Genomic DNA, 22,580 nt, shown 5'->3' with positions numbered 1-22,580 from the left:
CAGACTCACGAGCAGTCAGGACAAGATACAACTCCAATGGGGATAACGCTCTGACAATCTTGATTTTCCCCAAAACTTAACATAGTTTAGTATATCATTCAGTATACCTATTTTGAGGAAGTGTACGTCTCTGGCAGTCGAAATTTACTTAAATATAATGTATGGGGATCTCTTAGTAGTAAAAGAAGTCATTTATAAAGTGGTCGCCGACCGTGACGGTCAGCGACCTGCTGGTCTCTACTCTGACCGATGTGTGCGGTGAGGTGTATGACTACGATGCATTTGTTACCACTTGTCAAATAACCAGTGCTGGTGACAAACAGTAGCTGGCTGCTTTATAGCGTTTCTTTTTTTTATTTATTTTTTTATTTTTTTACTTATATAGGAATTGTATTTGCTTACATTAGTAAGAATAAAGCAGCAGCAAAACATTCCATATTTACCTAGTTTTCAAGTAAATAATTTTGTTAAATGGTGTGATGATAATTATTTGAATTTAAATGTAAAAAAAGACAAAGGAAATGTTAATCGATTTTCGTAAGAGGGAGAGGTGTACTCAAAATCTTGTAATTAAATAGGAACAGGTATATATTGTACATGATTATAAATACTTCGTGGTGCAAATTGATGATAAAATAACTGGTGATGTAAACACAAAGAAGGTGTAAGGCAAATGTATGCAGAGAATTCACTTTCTGAGAATTTTAAGAAATCTAAAAGTTGAAAATACTATTCTTGCTATGTTCTATAAGCCTGTTATTGAGTCAACTCTATGCTTTGGTTTAAGAAGGATGTATGGGTGCTTCACTGTAAAAAAAAAAAAAAAAAAAAAGAAACTCAAAAAGGTTGTGAGAATTGCTGATAAATTGGGTGTAAAGGTAACAACACTAGATGACCTATATTCTAGAAATGTATTGTGTACAACTAGGAAAATAATGAACGACAATACCCATCCTCTCAATGATAACTACGTGTTCTTAAGATCTGGAAAAAGATTGGGTTTGTCTTCACAGAAAACATCTAGATATAAGAATTCATTTGTACCAGTTAGCATTAAATTGTATAATTATGTCCATGCAAAAAGGTAAATTTATTGCTTCCATTGTGATTTCGATTCTGATGCATGATAAATTTACAGCATGGTGTTTTAAAATAGTGTAGTGTATATAGTTTTAGTCTTGGACCTGACCTTGTCACAGATATTTTATTGTGCGTTGTACTGTATGTGTGTTGTAACTGTAACTTTGAATGATCTGGATCCACAAAGAGTTTCAATGTGTATGTATCATTACAAATTGACTAAATAAAGTATTTATTATTATTATTATTATTATTATTATTATTATTATTATTATTATAAAGGCAACGTTAATGATGGAACTGTTATTAATAGTTAGTTAAGTAGAATTGATATCAGTATGAATGATAATGATAAAAGTTTTAGTATTATTGATTCTTTTAAATGTTATCATCAGTATTGCTCACCTTCGTGTTGCTGCTGTTCTTTATTATCTATCGTTACTACTACTACTACTACTACTACTACGACAGCTATTATTATTATCATTATTAATATTATTATTATCATTATTATTATTATTATTATTATTATTATTATTATTATCATTATTATTATTATTATTATTATTATTATTATTATTATTATTATTATTATTATTATTATTATCATCATCATCATTATTGTTGTTGATGTTGGTGTTGGTGTTGGTAATGGTGATGGTGGTGTTGGTGTTTGCGTTTTTAGTGTTGGTGTTGGGCGCAACTAAAGCGTCCACGTCGCTCCGTGGAGCGAATGATTCGTGCGTCTGGCAGGGTAGGTCTTTACTTCCCGTCTCGTCATGGTGGGACACTTCTTCATGCCACACCGGGATATTTTTTTACTGCGACACCGGGAACTGTAGAAATATGGTGACAGTGGAAGACTAACTGTGAAAAAGCAGACCATACCAAAACGAGCACATCAGTGTGAGCCGACTATAATTGAAGTTTCCGGGGGTTTTGCGGAATTTCTTTTCATGATTCTTACGAGAAAGTAGTACGATGTCATCATTATGAATAGGAAAAACTTTCTTAGAAATTTTAGTAATCATCTACCTCTGTGGCCTTTGAAAATATTCGTGATGGAAGAGCAGACTGTTTTTGAATACAAGTAAGGATGAGTATGGAAAATATTGGAAGTTATGATAAGCAGAGAAAACGTGAGCATTTCACCTTCTATTACTTTGAAGAAACTTACCTTTTTAAACCTTTTACCGCCGTTTTTTGTGAAGAACTTTTTAGACTGCGTGTAATCGACAGGGTAGAATGTCTGTCTTGGGTGCAAAGTCACTCTACCACACGTAACAGGTGTCTTGGGAAGCAATGTTTCTAGGTCCACCACATCACACATTGCCTTCACTACGCGCGTTATTGCCTTCGGGCCAATACTTCCCCACAACTCTGGCTGTTGATGTTTAAAGAATGTAAGCATCTAAATAAGGACATGAAAAAGATATCTTATAAAGGAAAGATACATGGCTTACAACAACAGAGAAAACTGTGTACCTTAACGAAAATATAGGTTATCACTGAGATTGCAACGCAAAAGACACATGTTGGAAGTATCCAATAAAAATTGTCATTTAAAAAAAAAAAATTGTAGGTTAGGAGCACTGAACACTGTTTGATACTTTATCTAAGCAAAGATGATATAAATGCTTATATATATATAAGGAACACATTACAATATTTTATCAATAGTGAAATTAAAACAAATAAGAAAACAGAGTCGATATGGATTGATATTAAGGAAGGATCACAGTCAATGATACTGGGATCAGTGTACACAGTACCGAATATTATAAAGAAAATTGGCACTATTGTGGAAGGAAATTAAAAACCAGTTGTGGACATTAGTAGGCAATTTAAATTCTAAAAATGTTGACTGGAGCTTGATGATGGATAACGGTGAAACAGATGAATTTTCTAATTAAGGATAACTTCTTGAAACAGTTATTCTTAGAACCGCAAAAGGGAACAATGTCCTATATTTAATTCGAACAAAGAGAAAGGAAGAAATTATACAGGGAGGGATTGAAGGAAAGCTAAGTAACATTGATCATTGTGAAATTAGGTACAATTTCATTAAAATCAAAGGATTTTAGAAGAAAAATTGTACAAAATGTATAATTTAAGAAGAATTGATTTTAAGAATTAAAAAATGTAGTTTCTTTGATTTTTTCTTAATCTCTAATCCTTCCGCTGTTACTCTAACTTCGTTGGGCTTTTCCGATCACAATTTCATATCTATATCTTGTCCTAATATCCCACAAATCAGAGATATCTCTGGCATTTTGCATCTGGCAATTAAGGGCACCTGAGGAAATATCATGCTGATTTTCTAGCACGGAGGCGTTATTCCTCACTCTTTCTTTCAATCTAAACCTTCTAGACCTTGGTTTGACAGCCTTTTCTAGTGTTATACTTGATAGAGATGTTGCTCACTAAAGGTACTTGAGGCTTCGATCACCTGAAACTCATGCATTTTATATTACTGACCGGAAGGCAACACGGAGACAAAAATTCACATTCTTCAACATCGGTGGGACGTGGTGGGAATCACCGTCATGTGTGTGGCACGAGAGCCACCAATGGGGAGCTTGTGAAGCCTCTCCCGGGCATAGCGTCCGTTGTGAAACACCTTCACAAATTCTTCCACACATTAGTTTTTCTCTCTACTCGAGAATTCCACGTGAATATAAATATGCTCAACTACTATGTGTTTAAGTGTATTCCTTGTATGTATGAAAATATAAACAAATAGAATCATATGTATGTTATAAAACTTCCACTTGACATCGCTTCTATGGATGGCTAATAAATTTTAGTAATGTGCATATTTCGTCATAATATATATCCTGTCACTAATGAAAACGCTAAAGGAACCAAAACAAACTCTCAGGCGTATGCCTGTATTTTTCCACGTGGCGACAACTGGCAACTTCCACTCCGGTGGCGATGCACTTTTGTAATGTTTATTTCTAAATGCCATTTGTGAATTTATATTTTTATATTTCTGAAGTCTTGCTTTCTTTCTATAGGCGTACCTCATCTCGTCAAGTTCCTTTAGCGTTTTCATTAGTGACAGGATATATATTATGACGAAATATGCACAGTTCTAAAATTTATCAGCCATCCATAAAAGCGATGTCCTGTGGAAGTTTTCCATGCTAACATACATATGATTCTATTTGTTAATATTATCATACATACTAGGCATACACTTAAATACATAGTAGTTGAGTATATTTGTATTCACGTGGAATTCTCGAGTAGAGAAAAAATAATGTGTGGAAGAATTTGTAAAGGTGTTTCATCACGGACACAATGCCCGCGAAACCTGATAGGTTCGAATCTCCAAAGTAGTCCATTGACATTGCCGCAGCCACTCCATTGGAAACAAGTGAATACCAGGACCGTCACCCGCGCCCCAGATGAATCCCTACAACTTCGATGGACAGGATAAAACAATACATTAACGACAGATAAATTTAAGTGTATATACCCAGGAAACTCATAAATGCCTTGTTGAGTTGGCAGTGGTGATGAGAGAGTATGAATTTTGGATCAGATACACTAATACTGTTCTTTTAGTCATTTAAAGGTCAAATAAAGTAGAATGTGACTTGAGATTGCAATTTTGTGTGTGAGAGAGAGAGAGAGAGAGAGAGAGAGAGAGAGAGAGAGAGAGAGAGAGAGAGAGAGAGAGAGAGATTTACATCACACAGATATAAAAGGAAGAAGCAACATTAATAATAAGTGGAAAAAAAGATAAACCGCTATATGCAGGTGGATTGCATAGGTGAATGAATGAAGGAGAAGATATGGAGGAAAGATTAGAGACAAGGAAGGAGGATAGAGAGAAGGAAAGAGAGGGGGAGACGCTGGTGAAGAGGGATCAAGTAAGGTGTAGAACGCTCTACAATCGTTTTATTTTCGGAAAAAAAAAAATTGAGCGTTGGCCTAGAATGGGAGTTCCTCGTGCTAGGCGACTCCCTTCTCTCTCTCTCTCTTCCTCCCTCCCTCGCTCGCTCGCCTGCTCTCTCTCTCTCTCTCTCTCTCTCTCTCTCTCTCTCTCTCTCTCTCTCTCTGTCTCTCTCTCTCATTGTATTCTGTGATTTTGGGTAATTCCGGATTTTTTATAATTATTTTTTTCAAGTATAGACTTTTCCACGCTACTACACTATTTTTAGAGGTTTGCCCTGGTCTGAAGGGTGCAATAATAGAATCTCTCTTTTGACTTTCTCGTCTGAGAAATACTTATTGACGTTGTAATTTCTTTTTCTCGGCTGTGAAAAACACAGTGGCGCTTGGGCGTTACTTCCATCATGGGTGAGGGTGATGGCCAGGGAGGAAATGACTCCTGAGGGGCTGAACTGACCTGAGCGACCTAACTACCAATAAGTATCAGCTGCTCTTGAACTATATGACAACGCCGGAGAGCAATGTTGTCAAATGTTGGGATATTTATGTAAGACAAGGATTATTTCAAATATTTCATAGGAAATACTTGAATAAAAAAAGGAAAAAAAGTACTGACATTAAAATGAAATTTTGTAATGTAGCTGAGTAGCTAATTGTACTCAACAAACCGCAAGACCAATGTTTCCCATCCTTTTTTAGTTGTGATCCTAAATGCGACCCTAATTGTAATAGTAAATCCAACCTTACCTAATCTAACCGACACAGACAAACAAGCGGAGACAGTCAGGCAGACAGAAGCACAGACAGACTGATAGAGGAAAAGTGGGGGATTTAAAATTAGGCGCCGCAACGGCGGAGGTCATATGGCGCCGTTAAAAAAGGTAAAAAGAAAATATGAAAGAAAAGGAAACAAAGGGATTAAAAACTATAATAGTAAAAACATCGTAAAAAACTAACTAAAAGCAATTCAAAATTATGCAATTAAAAGTATCTAAAATAGATAAACAAATAAGAAAATACAATAAAATTCAATAAAATTCACATATTTGGGAATAGGCCCGCTTCTCCCAAAAAACTAAAAACATCCTGGCCACTCTGGCCAAGGACCTTTGAGATATAATAGACACCGCTATCTCTACCGTGAAAGCGGTAGAGGTAGCGGTGTCTTAAATCAGTCAAACTAGGGCACTCCACAAGTAGGTGCCGCACCGTAAGCGGCACCAGACAATCATCACAGTAAGGTTGAGGGTCCCTGGTCAGGAGGTACCTTTGTGTAAGGTACGTGTGACCTATACGAAGTCGCGCCAATAAAGTCTGTGCACGGCGATCCCGGATATGGGTGTAAGTCCACTGAAGGAGTATGGAAGTAGTAATCTCTCCCATTTTTGAGGTTGCAACCCCCGTTAGCCATCTCCTCTGCCAAAGTGCAGCAACTGCCTCGCGAATTACAGAAAATACATCTCGAAACGGAATAGGGGCAAGAGATGGAGCGCGACTTGTTGCCTCTTTAGCGAGGCGGTCTGCGTATTCATTCCCTGGAACACCAACGTGACCAGGGACCCAACAGAACCCCACACGATATCCTCTTCTGGTAAGTAGGTATAGCCACTCCAGGGCTGATAAAACCAGAGGATTAAGGGAGACAGTGCAAGAGAGAGCAGTAAGAGCACTGCGACAGTCACTAAAAATTGTAAAAGACGAAACCGGTAAAGTAAAAATAATCTGTAAAGCAAAAACTATGGCAGACAGCTCCGCAGTAAAGACGGAGGCTACCGAAGGAAGGCTGCAACACCGATAAAAAGAGAAGAAAACTACACTAAACCCGACGCCTGCGTCGGATTTGGAACCATCAGTAAAAACAGGAGTGTCATTAGAATGGATAAAAAGTGTTCTAAAACCGAGTGTGGGACAGAGCTGGCAGAAAATCCTTCTTGCCATCCGTGGCAAGAGGGCATAATGAGATAACTGGAAGTTGCCAATAACCAACTCGCGGGAGACGGAAAGAGTACACAGGAGTGGGGTCGATAGATAACTCTGCCATGAGATTTGCAACTCGCAGGCCAAAAGGTTTAGGGAGACTCGGTCGAGTGACATACGCCTGCGAGCGCGAGTCCCGCAACATTGACACACAGGGGACAGAATCAGGAAGACGGTGGGTGCGAAACCAACACCGGAGCATCGAAGACTGGCGCCGGAGGTCGAGCGGCCAGAAACCAGCATCCACTAGAAGGCTAGGTATTGGAGATGTCCGAAATGCACCCGTAGCCAAGCGGACCCCAGCATGATGCACGGGTCAAGCGTGCGTAGTCGTGCATCCGTTGCGGATGAGTAGATCTCACAGCCGTATTCCAGCTTCGGAAGTATGAGTGTACGGTGAAGCAGCAGCAACGTGTCCCTGTCCGCACCCCAAGAGGTGTGACTTAAAACCCGAAGAAGGGATAATGCCTGCCGACAAGACGCCTTAAGAGAACGGAAATGGGAACCCAGGTGAGACGGTTGTCAAATAAAAGGCCAAGATATCGAGTCGCCTCCACGCATGAGAGGCGTCTATTGGCGAGGTATAAATCAGGGTCTGGATGGACACCACGGTTGCGACAAAATGCATAGCTACGGTCTTCGAGGTGGAGAATCGAAAACCGTTCATGTTGGCCCAACTGGACACCCTATTGATCGCCAGTTGGAGCTTGCGCTCAATCAGTGACATCCTAGCAGCAGCAAAAGAGATACATAAATCATCAACATATAAGGAGCTGTGAATGCCATCTGGGAGAGTATCTATAACACCATTTATTGCGACTGCGAATAGCGTAACACTAAGAATACTTCCTGTGGGACACCGTCATTTAGAGCAGTAGCCTCAGAGAGAACACTCCCACTCGAACCCGTAAAAACGTCTGGATAAAAACTGCTGGATAAAATAGGAAGGTGGCCACGAAGGCCAAAATTAAACAAAGACTGTAAAATGCCATGACACCAAGCCGTGTCGTAGGCCTTCTCCAGGTCAAAAAGACTGTTACTTGATGGTGGTGATTAGCGAAGGCCTCACAAATGGAAGACTCTAGGGATAAAAGAGCATCAGTAGTAGACCTCATCTTTCGGAAGCCGTACTGTACCGATGACAAGTACTTCCCCTCTCCAAGTACCACATGAGTCTTACATTTACCATCTTTTCTAACACTTTACAAATACAGGATGTCAAAGATATAGGACGGTAGTTCGTAGCCTGGAGATTATCTTTCCCAGGCTTCGGAAATGGGAGAACCACTGCCACAGCCCAAGAAGATGGAAAGTCACCGGTATGCCAAATCATATTATAAAGATTTAAAAGAAAGTTAAAAGCAGTGTCAGACATGTGGCGCAAGAAGGCATAAGGTATATCATCTGGCCCAGGAGAAGAGTCGTGACACTGGGACAAAGCAGTCCGCAATTCGGAAGCAGAGAAAGGGAAATTATAAGACTCCCCTCCCCTCCAGCGGAAGAAAAGTTTATGCCGAATATTCCATTCTCTGGCGGTGACGTGCGCCCGGAGCTGAAGGATGCCTCTGGGAAACACTGGCAAAGTGCTCCGCGAAGAGGTCGGCGACATTCTTAGGGTCTGCCACCGTTCGCCCAGCAGGCAACAAAATTGGTGGGGAAGAAGCAGAATACTTCCCAGCAATTCGGCGGACTTTGTTGAAGACATCCGTAAGAGGGGTGCGGACGTTTATGGAAGAGACATAGGCTTTCCACGAGGCTCTTTGTGCCTCTTTCAAAACGCGGCGGGCCCAAGCTCGGCAGCGCCGAAAAGCTTCCAGGCACTGTGGGTCCCCACGATGTCGCCGGAGGCGAGAGAAAGCTGCCCGTTTCTCTTTTACCGCTGCAGTGCATGCTGCATTCCACCAAGGAACGGGACGTTTAGTAAAGCGACCTGACGTCCTAGGGACGTGATCCTGTAAGGATCACCTTCTCCCCAGTGAAAGCCTGTTTGATGTTAGGGATGACATCTTCCCTTAAGATGGATTGGGCAGCACCTGTATCACGCAGAACCTTGATATTTATTGCCTTGTCTTAACCATCAGTCAGGGACACTTTACCTTGATACATGTACGAGTCATAAAGTTCTAGAGGAGAGTTGACAGGGTTAGCTAGGGCCACTGGTTTCTCGTTCTCAAACGTGTTAGGTTTAGGGGCCACAAAAGAAAATTGACGTTGAGACCCCTTGCAATTTGGGTGTCTACATTTCTGGATCGTGTGACCTGGCTTCTTACAGTATGTACACCAGGGGGAATTATATGCATTTGGCAAGAATCCGGTTGGCTTACCACCCGCGCCTCCAAAACCTTCCCCAAAGGAGGACCTAACATTAGATAGTGAACCACGACCTCTACTACCCAGGGATCCCATCAACAAAGCAAACGCATCAGCCACTTTAGCGGCAGACATAAGATCACTCTCTCCCCGTTCTTCCACATGCCTCAGAATATTAAAGGGTAACTTGTTCTTCCATTCTTCCAGGACCATTAGATTGAGCAACTCCGAAAAGGTGGTAATGTTAAGGGCGGCTAACCATTTCTTACATTGTCTTAGTTTCTCACTAGCGAAATCAACATAGGTGTGAGACTCTGGTTTCACATACTTTCGAAACTGTTGTCTGTATCCATCAGAAGTGATAGAGTAGGCATCTAGAATGTTACCTTTGATCTCTTCATATTCTACCTCATCACTAAGGCCGTTGTATACCCTATAAGCTTTTCCTACTAGCTTAGGGACAAGGAGAGACACCCACTGATCCTTGGGCCATTTATTCCTATTAGCAATGCTCTCAAAAGCGCGAAATGACCCGTCAACATCAGATTCATCAAAAGGGGGAACTAGCGGAGTAGCTATAGAAGGATCAAAGCTTGCTAACTGTTTCTTTATATCTATTTCTTCCCCTCTAAACTTAGCGTCATTTCGTAGGGCTAACTCCTGAATTTCTAACTCATTCTCCTGCCTTCTAAGTTGTAACTGAAATTCTCTCTCTTTATCTTCTTTTTCTGCCTGTAGTTGCATTTGTTTTTCATGCATCCGGTATTCTAGTTTAAGCTTCTCAATTTCCCATTGACTTATCCTACTCTTATCCTGTTCTTCCTGGGGACTGTGTATTATAGTCCTCGTAGAGGCTGACATGGGAGTTAACTCTTCTATGGCATTTCCTAGCAACTTACCTTCTTGCACTAGATGTTCAACAACTACATTCTTAATGACCTCTTTAGTCATTTGAGACGTGATGGGAACATCAAAATGTTTAGCGATGGTCTTCCATTGGTCCTTTTTTATATTAGCACCTTTAAGTTGTTCCAGAGAAGGGTCGGCACAAAAATCTTCAACGTTAATCTGAGCGGTAGCCATATTAAATAGATGTTAAACCACAACAAACAAAAAAAATGATAAGCGAATTACTTAAGTGAGGAACTTGGCAGAGTGATAATAAAGGCAACCTTGGAAATTACCTAGATTATACTTAAGCAAACACTTATGAGTACAATCACTAATGAGGGGTAAACTAGAGAGTTACGGCATTAAGAGGGATCCGGATTACTCTAGTTACGAGACTTGAGAGTGAGGAGCGAATTGTACTGGGACTTGTTATTGATAAGGAGGCGGATTAGTCTGAGAGACCAGTTAAAATGGCCGATTCTAACTAGCGAGAAAAATGATCCGCGAAGTGAGGGGATTGAGGGTTCGCATGAACATATGATGATCCCAACACTTGGATAACACTTATTACACACCTGCCTATGTGCAAAAAATAGAGATAAGTGCTATCGGTGAACACGCCTTTCTACCTGGTTTCCTGCTCTACCACTGCTATGCGATACCAATGAAAGTCACGAAGCACGTTTAACCCAAAAGGAGCCACTTGATCGCACAAATGTAAATTTAAACCACACGCAGAGTAAGTCACAGAAAAAAAACACATCAGAGTCACAACACCACAGAAACAAAAAAATAATGTAATCACAGAAAAAAAGTCACTGGAAAAATGGAACACTGAACATGGGTTATAATGGTCCTGTCACGGTCGAAAATTGTTACGTTCACCGGTTAAACTGGTAAGATTGGCATCGGGGAGCCGGTGAACAATAACAATAAAAAAAAACACTGCAGGTTCAACTGGTGAGGAAATGCAAAGGGGGCACTTTAAAAAGCTATTTTAATAACCCATAATGATATTGACACATAGATATAACATGAAACATGAAACACAGATATATAAAATGAAACACAGGAAAATGACATACACATATACATATAACACAGTAATAAATACAACAATAAAGAACCCAACTTAATACCTAACAATAATCCTAATCCTATATAGAGGCAATGTGGAAAGCACGGACGAGGGGAAGTGATACTTATGCGGTGTCGCAGTGGTGAAATGCTGGGTGATGGTTGATCCCACGGTAGACCCAAGAGGCGTTGTGTTCACTGGTTGAAGCTTGGATCTCAACTTGCTTTTCAGAAAACCAAGAGCTGGCTCAACACTTCCGGTCGAGTCGAATGGGACCGCGTGAATCCAACTTCGGGACAGTAGCGGGGCTTCATGAAACGGTGACGTGGAGGGTTCATGAGACGGTGGCGTGGAAGGTTCACGAGACGGTGACGTGGAAGGGGAGGCGGAGAGGTGGCGAACGAGGTAACAAGCGGAGGAGGTAATGGTAGTAAAGTATGTTACGGGCGGGCCGTAACGCTAAAGAAATAAAAAAAATCGGTAAAATAATCAACAGCCTCAGCACAAGTAGAAAAGTCAGCCAGCGGACAGATAAAAGAGCGAAGGTCTGTGAATCGACGCCAATCTGCCTTGTCTAAAACCCAGCGTGGGGGTGGGACTGTGGCTCAGATTTCACAGATTCCAATAAAATCGGAAAGTGGTCACTACCGTGTAAATCCGGTAGGACTCGCCATTTAAAATCAAGGAAAGAATTAGATGTACAAAGAGAAAGATTGATAGCTGTAAAAGTCCCAGTAGGACTGTGGAAATATGTAACATCCCCAGAATCTAAAATCTCCAATCCCTCTTCCTCAATAAAAGAACCGATTAAAACCCCACGAGGATTACTAGCACCTTCATCCCACAATGGGTGACGGCCGTTAAAATCTCCCAACAAAAGAAAAAGCGGAGTCAGCTGACGCAACAGGCCGTCAAGCTCACCCCTGGAGACAGGAAGCCGAGGAGGGAGATATAAACTGCAGATGGTGTACAGTCGTCCCATAAAGAGTTAAGTTGTACCGGGAAAACAGATATATCCTGACGGACTAGAATAGCTGTGCCACCGTGGTAGCCCTGGTCAGGGAAAGGAGTGTTATAAAAGGCACGATAGCCAGGAGGACTAGAATAAGTACTATCACATATCATAGTCTCTTGTAGAGCTACACAGGCTGGAGAGAACTCCGACAGCAAAGCTCGGAGTTCCCCCCACGAGGTGCGAAGGCCTGTACAGTTCCATTGTAGAAGCTTGAAGACGATTATTTGGGTGCAGTGGACGAGCGAGGCTTTTGGGACTGCCCGTAACTGACCTGACTAGAAATAATCAAACGACGAGAAGACACTGGGAGTTGAAATGTGCCGGATCGTTGGACCTCAGCCTTTCGGCTTATCGGTGGGTGATGCGAACTATCATCACTTTTACTGGTCCTCGGAGGACGAGGATCATGCAGGACTGCACTTTCTGATACAGTTGGTCCACGAGGGACGGCTGTGACAATATCATCGGACGTCTCCATGCTCAGACCGTCCTCATCATAAGAAGCCCGATCTGAAACGGAAGGCGTCACAGAAGGCTGGACAGAAACTAATGGAGCTACCCTAGCAGAGCGGTCCCTGGAGGACTCACGATTATGAGCACCGGGAGAAAACTTAGACTGCTTATGCTGAGCTAAATCTAACGACTCCGCAGAGCCGCGGTGCCGCTTAGTTAGACCCTTGAAAGGCTTAGGAGATACAGGTGGCAAATGGACATCTACTACATGGGTGACTTTGGTCAAGTCCGTATTTTTCTCTTCACTTCTAAGAGATGACTTAACCGAGACATCAGCCAAAATGGCAAACCTTTTAACCAGATAAACAGGACCACCCGCCCCAACAGAGCGAGAGGTAGCAGGAGGAGTTGTCTTTGGACCGGCAGACTCAGCCGAAGAGCGAGCGGCCAATGAAGCATAGGATGTCGCACCAGTACCGTCCTTCTGGCGGTACAGGAGTTCACGGCGGGCGCTACCGAGGCTGATAAACTGACTATTAGCAAGCTGTAGAATGTCCTGCTCCAGGCGATACCTGGGGCATTGCCTGGAACGTACCTGGTGAGCATCACGACAATGAAAACAATAAGCTGCACCATTGCAATGCTCCTCTGAATGCGAGTTGAGTGCAGAGCAATTACCACATCGGGAAGCTTCCTTACACGAGCTTTTCCCGTGATCATACCCATAGCATGAGAAGAACTGAAGAGGGCGAGAAACAAAGCGCCTCACCCTAAGGTTGATAGAACCGATATTAACACGGTCAGAAGGGTGGACCCAAAAAAGGTGAGAAGGACCATGTTGGAGGAGTTCCTCATTTTAGTCACCTTTTGTACTGAGTTAGGGCACATTGCTAGTATTTCTTCTTCTGGGAATTCATAGAGGTCTTGGCTATAAACACAACCTTTGCTATAATTAAAGGTGGGATGAGCCTTAACAGTCTCAAACATGCTGTCAGAAGGGCATGGGAGATGGCCTAAGCCCCCTCTAGCCTAGCTCGCCAGGTCACAGGGACACGCAAGCCCCCCCACCACGACAAGGCAGGTTCCTATCTGGGGGGGAGGCAAAGAGGGTGATGAGAGGAAGGCATTTACGAGTTACTATAAAAAAAATAAATAAATTATAAGTACGATGCATGCAGTACCTCAGGCTCCTCGCTCACTGAAGTACGCGTATTACACATGAATGCTACTCGTACTACGGGCGGAATTGCAAGAGTATAGGTGTTTTATGACCTCTTTTGTTACTGTGTCCAGTAGAATCTTTACTTTTTCCTACTAAAGTATATCATTTACATTAATCAACATATAAATGTGAATAGCTGTGAATTTTTAAGAAAAGACCCTCCGGCGACCCTCATAAATATCCTCGCCACCATAATTTGGGGTAGCGACCCTGGGTTTGGGAACCGCTGGTCCATACAGATCAGCTGACAAAAAAATCCCAATTTCAAAACATCTATATATTGATCCTCCGCCGGGATGGGGTTAATGAATGCAGAGAGAGAGAGAGAGAGAGAGAGAGAGAGAGAGAGAGAGAGGTGTGTGTGTGTGTGTGTGTGTGTGTGTGTGTGTGTGTGTGTGTGTGTGTGTGTGTGTGTTATGCTCTTGGGTTATAGAATAAGTACTCAATTATGCCTCACTTCTTTTATCTGTGAGCTCAATTGGTCGTGCCCTGCTTTGGAGGTTCAGGTGGCCACACTCGCCTGTAGCAGTCTACTCGCCGGCGCATAGTATCACCTTACAATATAAAGGAAGAAAATTAAAAATAGTCAAGAAAACTTGAACATTCGACCATTAGAACATTGGATGGATGGATGGTTTTGAAAATAGGCGCCGCAACATCAAAGGTTATATGGCGCCGCTACAGTAATTTAAAATGACAAAATAACTAACTAAAAGTAGTTAAAAACAATGCAATACCTAAAAAAAACCTAAAAATACAAGAAAAACTAAATAAAACATTGAAATACATATAATAACACAAGAAAAATTTTCACAGCCTTGGGAGAAGGCCAGCTTCTCTCAAAAAACTAAAAACGTCATGACCTTGGGTCAGGCACTCTGGTCCAAGGACCTTTGAGATATAATAGACACCGCAATCTCTACGGCGACAGCGGTAGAGATAGCGGTGTCGTAAATCATTCAAACTGGGGCACTCGACAACCATGTGCCGGACCGTAAGTGGCACCAGGCAGTCATCACAGTAAGGTTGAGGGTCCCTGGTCAACAGGTACCTTTATGTAAGGTTCGTGTGACCTATGCGCAGTCGCGCCAAAAAAGTCTGTGCACGGCGACCCGGACATGGGTGTATGTGCACTAAGGGAGAGTGGAAGTAGTGATCTCTCCCATTTTCGAGGTTGCGATCCCCATTAGCCATCTCCTCTGCCAAATTGCTGCAACCACCACACGAATACAGTGAAATACATCTCGAAACGGAACAGGGGCAGAAGATGGAGAGCGACTTGCTGCCTCTTTAGCGAGGCGGTCTGCGTGTTCATTCCGCGGAACACCAACGTGACCAGGGACCCAACAGAACCCAACACGATATCCTCTTCTGGTAAGTAGATATAGCCACTCTAAGGCTGATAAAACCAATGGGTTAAGGAAGATAGTGGAAGAGAGAGCAGTAAGAGCACTGCGACAGTCACTAAAAATTGTAAAAGACGAAACCGTGAGAGTAAAAACGATCTGTAAAGCTAGGACTATGGCAGACAGCTCCGCAGTAAAGACGGAGGCTACCGAAGGAAGGCTGCCAGACCGATAAAAAGAGGGAAAAATCACACTAAACCCAACGCCTGCGTCGGATTTGGAACCATCAGTAAAAACGGATATGTCATCAGAATAAATAAAAAAGTGTTCTAAAAGCCGTGTGTGGGACAGAGCTGGCAGAAAATCCTTCTTGCCATCCATGGCAGGAGGGCATAATGAAACACCCGGAAGCTGCCAATAACCAACTCGTGGGAGCCGGAATGAGCAGACAGGAGTGGGGTCGATGGACAATTCCATCATGAGGTTTGCCACTCGAAGGCCAAAAGGTTTAGGCAGACTCGGGCGAGTGATATACGCCTGCGAACGCGAGTCCCGCAATATTGACAGACAAGGGACAGAATTAGGGAGACGGTGGGTGCGAAACCAACATCGGAGCATCGAAGACTGTCGCCGGAGGTCGAGCGGCCAGAAACCAACATCAACTAGAAGGCTAGGTATTGGAGATGTCCGAAATGCACCCGTAGCCAAGCGGACCCCAGCATGATGCACAGAGTCAAGCGTGTGTAGTCGTGCATCCGTTGCGGATTAGTATATCTCACAGCCATATTCCAGCTTGGAAAGCATAAGTGTACGGTAAAGAAGCAGCAACGTGTCCCTGTCAGCAACCCAAGAGTTGTGACGTAAAACCCGAAGAAGGGATAATGGGGAACCCAGGTGAGACGGTTGTCAAATAAAAGGCCAAGATATTGAGTCGCCTAAACGCATGAAAGGCGTCTATTGGCGAGGTATAAATCAGGGTCTGGATATACACCACGGTTGCGACAAAAATGCATGGCTACGGTCTTCGAGGTGGAGAATCGAAAACCGTTCATGTTGGCCCAACTGTGTGTGTGTGTGTGTGTGTGTGTGTGTGTGTGTGTGTGTGTGTGTGTGTGTGTGTGTGTGTGACTTAACCCTTTCCAGGAGGCAGTTTGATGAGAGTACTACCAAATAAAAGTTTTTCCATATATAGACTGTATCGACTTCCATCAGTACGTCTATATATAGTTTTCCGCCAATGGGCATTCCAGATTGACATCTATATATAGACTCTGCCGCAAAACTGAAAAACAAAAACAATCTAATCCATATACATAAGTTATTTGTATTTGATTGGTAATAATGTATGTCAACATATTTATATGAAGGTTTGGAGTTACTTGGATGTAATTTACTTCCACTTTTCTTTATATTTTTCACGTAGTTATTTTGAACCTTTCATTTTTAGGCAGCGCTGCTGGTGTGTGGTGCAATTCCTTCTTGGCATGATAGACTGATAATGGAAACATGTAAATACTGTGAATTAATGAGCTATTTTTGTAAGAGGTTCTTGCGAACCTCAGAAATACCTTCACGGGACCCTAATTTGGGTCGCGACCCTGGGGTTGGGAACCACTGCCCTACGCGTTCTTCAGAGTTCAAACAACTATAGGAAATATGTTTCTGGTGGTTGGGTTCTATACTATAGCTTAGATAAAAACATCTCTTACATATGTGATTTATATATGCTCGCATATACCAGTGCAAAGGTAAAGCAAGAGAAAGAGTGAAACAACAATAAAATTAGGAAAAAGGAGAAAAATCAAAGAAAAAGCAACGTGACATGAAAATATTCACACACACACACACACACACACACACACCTTACCTCAAAACCGTTTACCATGTCCTCCATGAGATGCCAAATGATAGACTGTTGAGCCTCAAAACTGTACACAGCGCTGCCAATCTGAAAATTCGTCTCGTACCCGAGAGAGTTTAGGGGAAGGTTAAATGGCCGGATGCTGATCACGTCGGTGTCGCTGTACACCCCACCCCAGTGCCACAGCACTAGCACACGCATCATGTCGCTCAGGAGTTCCACGGGCCACGCTGTAGAAATGAGTGAGTAAGTGGGAGGGTGGAGTAGAGTGCAAGCCAGCTATAATACTTTTCTTTTATTTTTATGTAAAGCGGACGCTGGCCTAGTGCACCACATGAGAGAAAAAGGTAATTCGCTAAGGTAGAGTGCCTGATGTAGAAAGCCAAAGGGATTACCCAGCTCTACAACCAAAATTTTATTATATATCATTTAGATGTATCTTTAACTGTTGACTTCAAAGATGACACATAAATTTTCCCATGTATGTACGGAGTGTCCTCAAAATTAATCAATAACTTTTAGCTAAAATTTTATAATTGCTATTTATTATTATTACCTATTATCATTATTATTATTATTATTATTATCGTTATTATTATTATTATTATTATTATTATTATTATTATTATTATTATTATCCTTACTATTGATATAATTATTATCAATATTATTATTGTTATCATTATTATATTTATTATTATTATAATTTTTATTATTTTCAGCATTACTATTGTTATTATTATTATTATTATAATTATTATTATTATTATTATTGTTTATATTGGTATTGTTATTATTATTATAATTATTATTATTATTATTATTTATTATTAATGTTATTGGTATAATTATTATCATTATCATTAATAGCATTATTGTTATTATTATCATTATTGTTATTATTATTATTATTATTATTATTATTATTATTATTATTTTTATTATTGTTATTGTTACTATTATTATTATTATTATTATTATTATTATTATTATTATTATTATTATAATTATCATTATTATTATTATTATAATTATTATTATTATTGTTGTTACTATTATTATTATTATTATTATTATTGTTGTTGTTATTATCATCTTTACTATTGATATTATTATTATCATTGTCAATATTATTGTTGTTGTTGTTATTATTATTATTATTATTATTATTATTATTATTATTATTATTATTATTATTATCATTATTATTATTGTTATTATCATTTTTATTATTATCATTATTAATATTATTATTATTATCAATACTATTATTGTTATTATTATTATTAATATTTTTATTGTTATTGTTGTTATTATTATTATTATTATTATTATTATTATTATTATTATTATTATTATTATTATTATTATTGTCATTATTACCATTATTACCTTTACTATTGATATTATTATCATTAATGTTATTATTGTTGTTTTTTTTGTTGTTGCTATTATTATTATTATTATTATTATTATTATTATTATTATTACTATTATTATTATTATTATTATTATTATTATTATTATTATTATTATTATTATTATTATTATTGTTGTTGTCATTATCATTATTGATAGATGCATCATGCCTATGTATTGTAAGCGAAACAAAAACAGTTTGTTTCAGACTTTGCTCATGAAAACAATTTATTTTATTATACAGATCCCTAAGTATTATTGAAAAGTTTGGCACATGTTAAAATTCTAATGAATGGAGAATCTTTAATTAAGAGAACTTAAGCCTTAAAACAGTTCTTTTGCATTCTGATAATGAATTTGCCTATATTCCCATTGGACATTCAATGATCATGAAGGAGACATAGAAATTCGGTAATTATGTTAAATATTTGATTGGTTTAGAATACAGCATTGCGGTCAAATGGAGCCACTACAAAATTTCAAAAGCAGCAAAGCAACAGTTTGTTGCGTGTCTTCCTCACTTTCTCATTTTAGAGATACTCTTATTAATATAGAAGGCAGCATACATACATAAATGGTGCTAACACTTCCATATGAAAGTTTATTGCACAGTAATGGGAGGTTGAAATGAAAGAGCACATTTCCAAAAGCTGCTGTGAATTACATATTAGTAACAAATTTTCATTTGTACGATATGAAAAACAAATAATAAACATACTTCGCATTATTGGATTCAACAAAGATGTGCAGTACTAATGTACGTACATGTGAATGGTTCTTGTCAGTCTTTAACAAAGTTGGCAAGAAAATGTTGTGAACAATGACTGTAGTATATCAAATAAAAGTACGAGTACAAATGAACAAAGAAGATGCCATGCCAGGAGTCCTGCACGTTTACAAGAAGGCAAAGCAGGGTTGCATTCCAAGGCGCACAACGTTGCATCTTTCCAAAATCCAATATAAGGGGGTTATGACGTCACTCTGGCGCTACTGGAGCACACAGCCTCAGGAGGTAGTAAGACTGCCCACTGGGGTGAGATAAATGTTGATAAGCAAACCAAGATGGCCGCCCAAGCGGAGTAGATTTACTACTCTTTTGAGCTTGTAAATCGTGTTACAGATCCACAGAAGTGAATGTTCATCAGGAACATTGTAGTAGGTAATTAAATAATTGTAGACCAAGTTGATCAAGCATTGAGGCTAATATATACTTAAATGTGGTGCATAATCGGCTGAGAATACAAAGATTTTCGTCATGCATTTTGTTATAATCTTCCTTCCTGGGTACAGCGGGCAGTGTTGGCAACGTCTACCCCACAGGACCAACTACATCAATTTTTTTCCGAATTTCTGTGGGAAATCGAGTTTTTAAACTATTTACTCTCACCGGAACGGAACCTTCCTGCTAGATTAATATTAATTTTGTTAGGTAAGTGGGCATTATGTATATTTATGTTTAGCTTAATAATTTCAAAACTCTTGAGTATCATTCTTATGTTCATATACTAATATCCAGGTATTGATCATTTATTTGTGGGTAACAAGTGACACTTTTCATTAGATTTTTTTCTTTGCACACAAAACTATACTTAAATTTGAAGATATTCACCACAAGTTGATCAAATATTGATGCTGATATCTGCTTAAATGAGGTGCATAATCAGCTGAAAATGGAGACTCCTGTATTATATTTTGTTTTAATCTTCCTTCCTTGGTACAGAGGGAAGTGTTGACAATATCTGCCCCACAGGACCAAGTACATAGATAACTTTTCCCACTGCAGACAGAGCAAAACATATTTTATCGTATTATTATATTAAATATTGGCTAGATTATAATGTTACATATAGCCATGGCATTGGGTCATGGAGATGAGGCTTAAAATTGTCGTTTCCCATCTCAGTAGAGTTATGTGTTACTTCCACTATGTTTTCGCGGCTCTTCTCATCTACAACTTGTCAAATGTACGGTGTTTTTTTTTCTCTTTGATTAAGCAGATGATGACTGGTCTAATAATATTCTATGCAGTACCATTGCATATTGAGTTAATGTCAGCCACTAAATTAACATTCTATTTAGTGTCAGATTTCTGAGGGTAGATGGTCTCATAACTCAGGGAGTTCTTAAAGAGAAAAAAAATTGAGAACCCCCACTTTTAAGGATAAATTTTTGCATGACGGATTCTTCACATCTCTGACCTGATGATGCCCGATGAAACAGCGAACCGATGCATAATAAACCTTGCCAAGACGGTGTTTTGAATGTTCCATTTAGAATATGGAGAAAGACGCACTTAAAGTTGTGCAGAGGTAAAGTTGTGAGGAATCTTGAGCTATATATAAAAAAATAAAAAAAAAGAAAAAAAATGGTTTCTTTGTTACAACATTGCAAAAGTAGCAGACCTAAAACTAAAACAGCGTTTTTCTCAATTTACTCTAAGTGGCGCTTACCTTACTGTGTTACTAAGGGCCTCATATAAAAGAAATTATTACAAGTGAACAATAGACTTAATGCATCCCCTATTTTGTATTTTTTGCAATGATTATAATGATCCATTGATCCATTAATTCCTCCTTTTTCAAATTTGTGCCTGGCCCCAGGCTTCATTCTCGTAAATTTTATATTAACGTAGAAACATGAAATGATACTATTACATAACATTCTATATGTAGTATATCAATCAATCAATCAATCAATCATGGGGGGTCATACGTTGGGGGGGGCGTCACCTCGCCTACCCTATGGCGCCACAACAGGCGGTCACGCCTCGCAAGCCTTCATGCATGCTCCCTTCCCATGCCAAGTAATTCCTAGCATGAGCATCAACTTGCCACAACCATGAGTTCTGTGAACTTCCCCTTGGGCTCCTCCGTGCTGGGTCATCCCTTTCGGACACAACCCGATATGCAGGATCGGATTCCGGGTGGCGTGCCACATGCCCATAAAGTCGCAGTTGGCGTTGACGGACTATGCTGGTAATCGGCCTCGAATTAGTCAAATCGCTGATTTGACAAGTCATACCAGCGATACCCGATGATCCTGCGAAGGCTTCTAGTACCAAAGACATCGATTCGCCTCTTCAAATCGGAGTTCAGTGTCCATGTCCTTCAACCGTAGAATAATATAGGGATCACCAGCAACTTGAAGATCCGAATCTTGGTCCGTCTGCACAGGTACCGACAACGCCAAATACTCGTGCTGAGCGATTCCATAACGCCGTGAGCCAGGACAATCCACCGTACAACTTCCTGGCTCGACCCACCATCGTTATGCACTACACTACCAAGGCAAGTGAAACGTTATGAGATCTCAACGTCCTTGCCACAAGCATGGACAGACTGTACTGTTTCATCTAGTAAGCTTCCAAACACCTGCACCTTGGTCTTCGGCCAGGAAACCTGAAGTCCCAGGAGCTTTGCCTCCTCGTGCAGTGCCTTTAGAGCTATTACCAGAACCTCCGCAAAGATTACTGCATCATCGGCAAAAACAACATCTGTAATCTCAGTATTGCCAACAGATGCTCTACAATGACTTTGGTCTATAGCTCTGCCTTGTACCACGTCCATGCAAATGTTGAAAAGTGATGGAGCAAGCACGCATCCCTGCCTCACTCCCGTATTCACAGGGAAGAAGCTAGACCAATAATCCGTACAGGAATCCTATGGTGACGCGGAAGATCCCAGAGTGTTTCTCAATGCACTAAGTCAAACGCCTTCTTGAGATCGACATAGGCTGCAAGCATCCTCTTTGAAATCATCAATGGAGGGTGCAGTTTCGTCAATGGGTGGATCAGTATGCAGCATCTGTAACCCTGCAGTTGGAGCTGTCTGCGTGGAGGATCCACTATGAACAGCTGCTCAGAATACTCAGCCCAACGAGCCATCTGCACATCTGCGTCCGATGCGAGGCGGCCATCTGCTGTTCTGATAGCGCTCGCCTAAGATGTAGACTTAGAGCGGAGTTTCTTCAGGGCTCGATAAGCTGGTCGGAGGTTATTAGCATTTACATGACACTACATCCTCAGC

The 22,580-nt window shown here is 40.3% G+C and overlaps 1 protein-coding gene across 1 annotated transcript in view; it reads right to left on the bottom strand.

Annotated features, from left to right (window-relative positions):
- LOC123509868 (lactosylceramide 4-alpha-galactosyltransferase-like) overlaps window positions 1-22,580 on the bottom strand; it is a 49,253-nt gene that overhangs the window by 12,968 nt on the left and 13,705 nt on the right. Inside the window, exons 5-6 of the mRNA XM_045264453.1 lie at window positions 17,143-17,366; window positions 2,258-2,464 (exon numbers count right to left, since the gene is read on the bottom strand). Coding sequence (XP_045120388.1) covers window positions 2,258-2,464; window positions 17,143-17,366 — 431 coding nt within the window. The remainder of the gene's footprint in view (window positions 1-2,257; window positions 2,465-17,142; window positions 17,367-22,580) is intronic.

The sequence above is a fragment of the Portunus trituberculatus genome, chromosome 27 (genome assembly GCF_017591435.1).
Source record: "Portunus trituberculatus isolate SZX2019 chromosome 27, ASM1759143v1, whole genome shotgun sequence".
In the NCBI taxonomy this organism is placed as follows: Eukaryota; Metazoa; Arthropoda; class Malacostraca; order Decapoda; family Portunidae; genus Portunus; species Portunus trituberculatus.
Note: the sequence above shows the minus strand (reverse complement) of the source record. Positions and strands in the feature narration are given on the sequence as shown.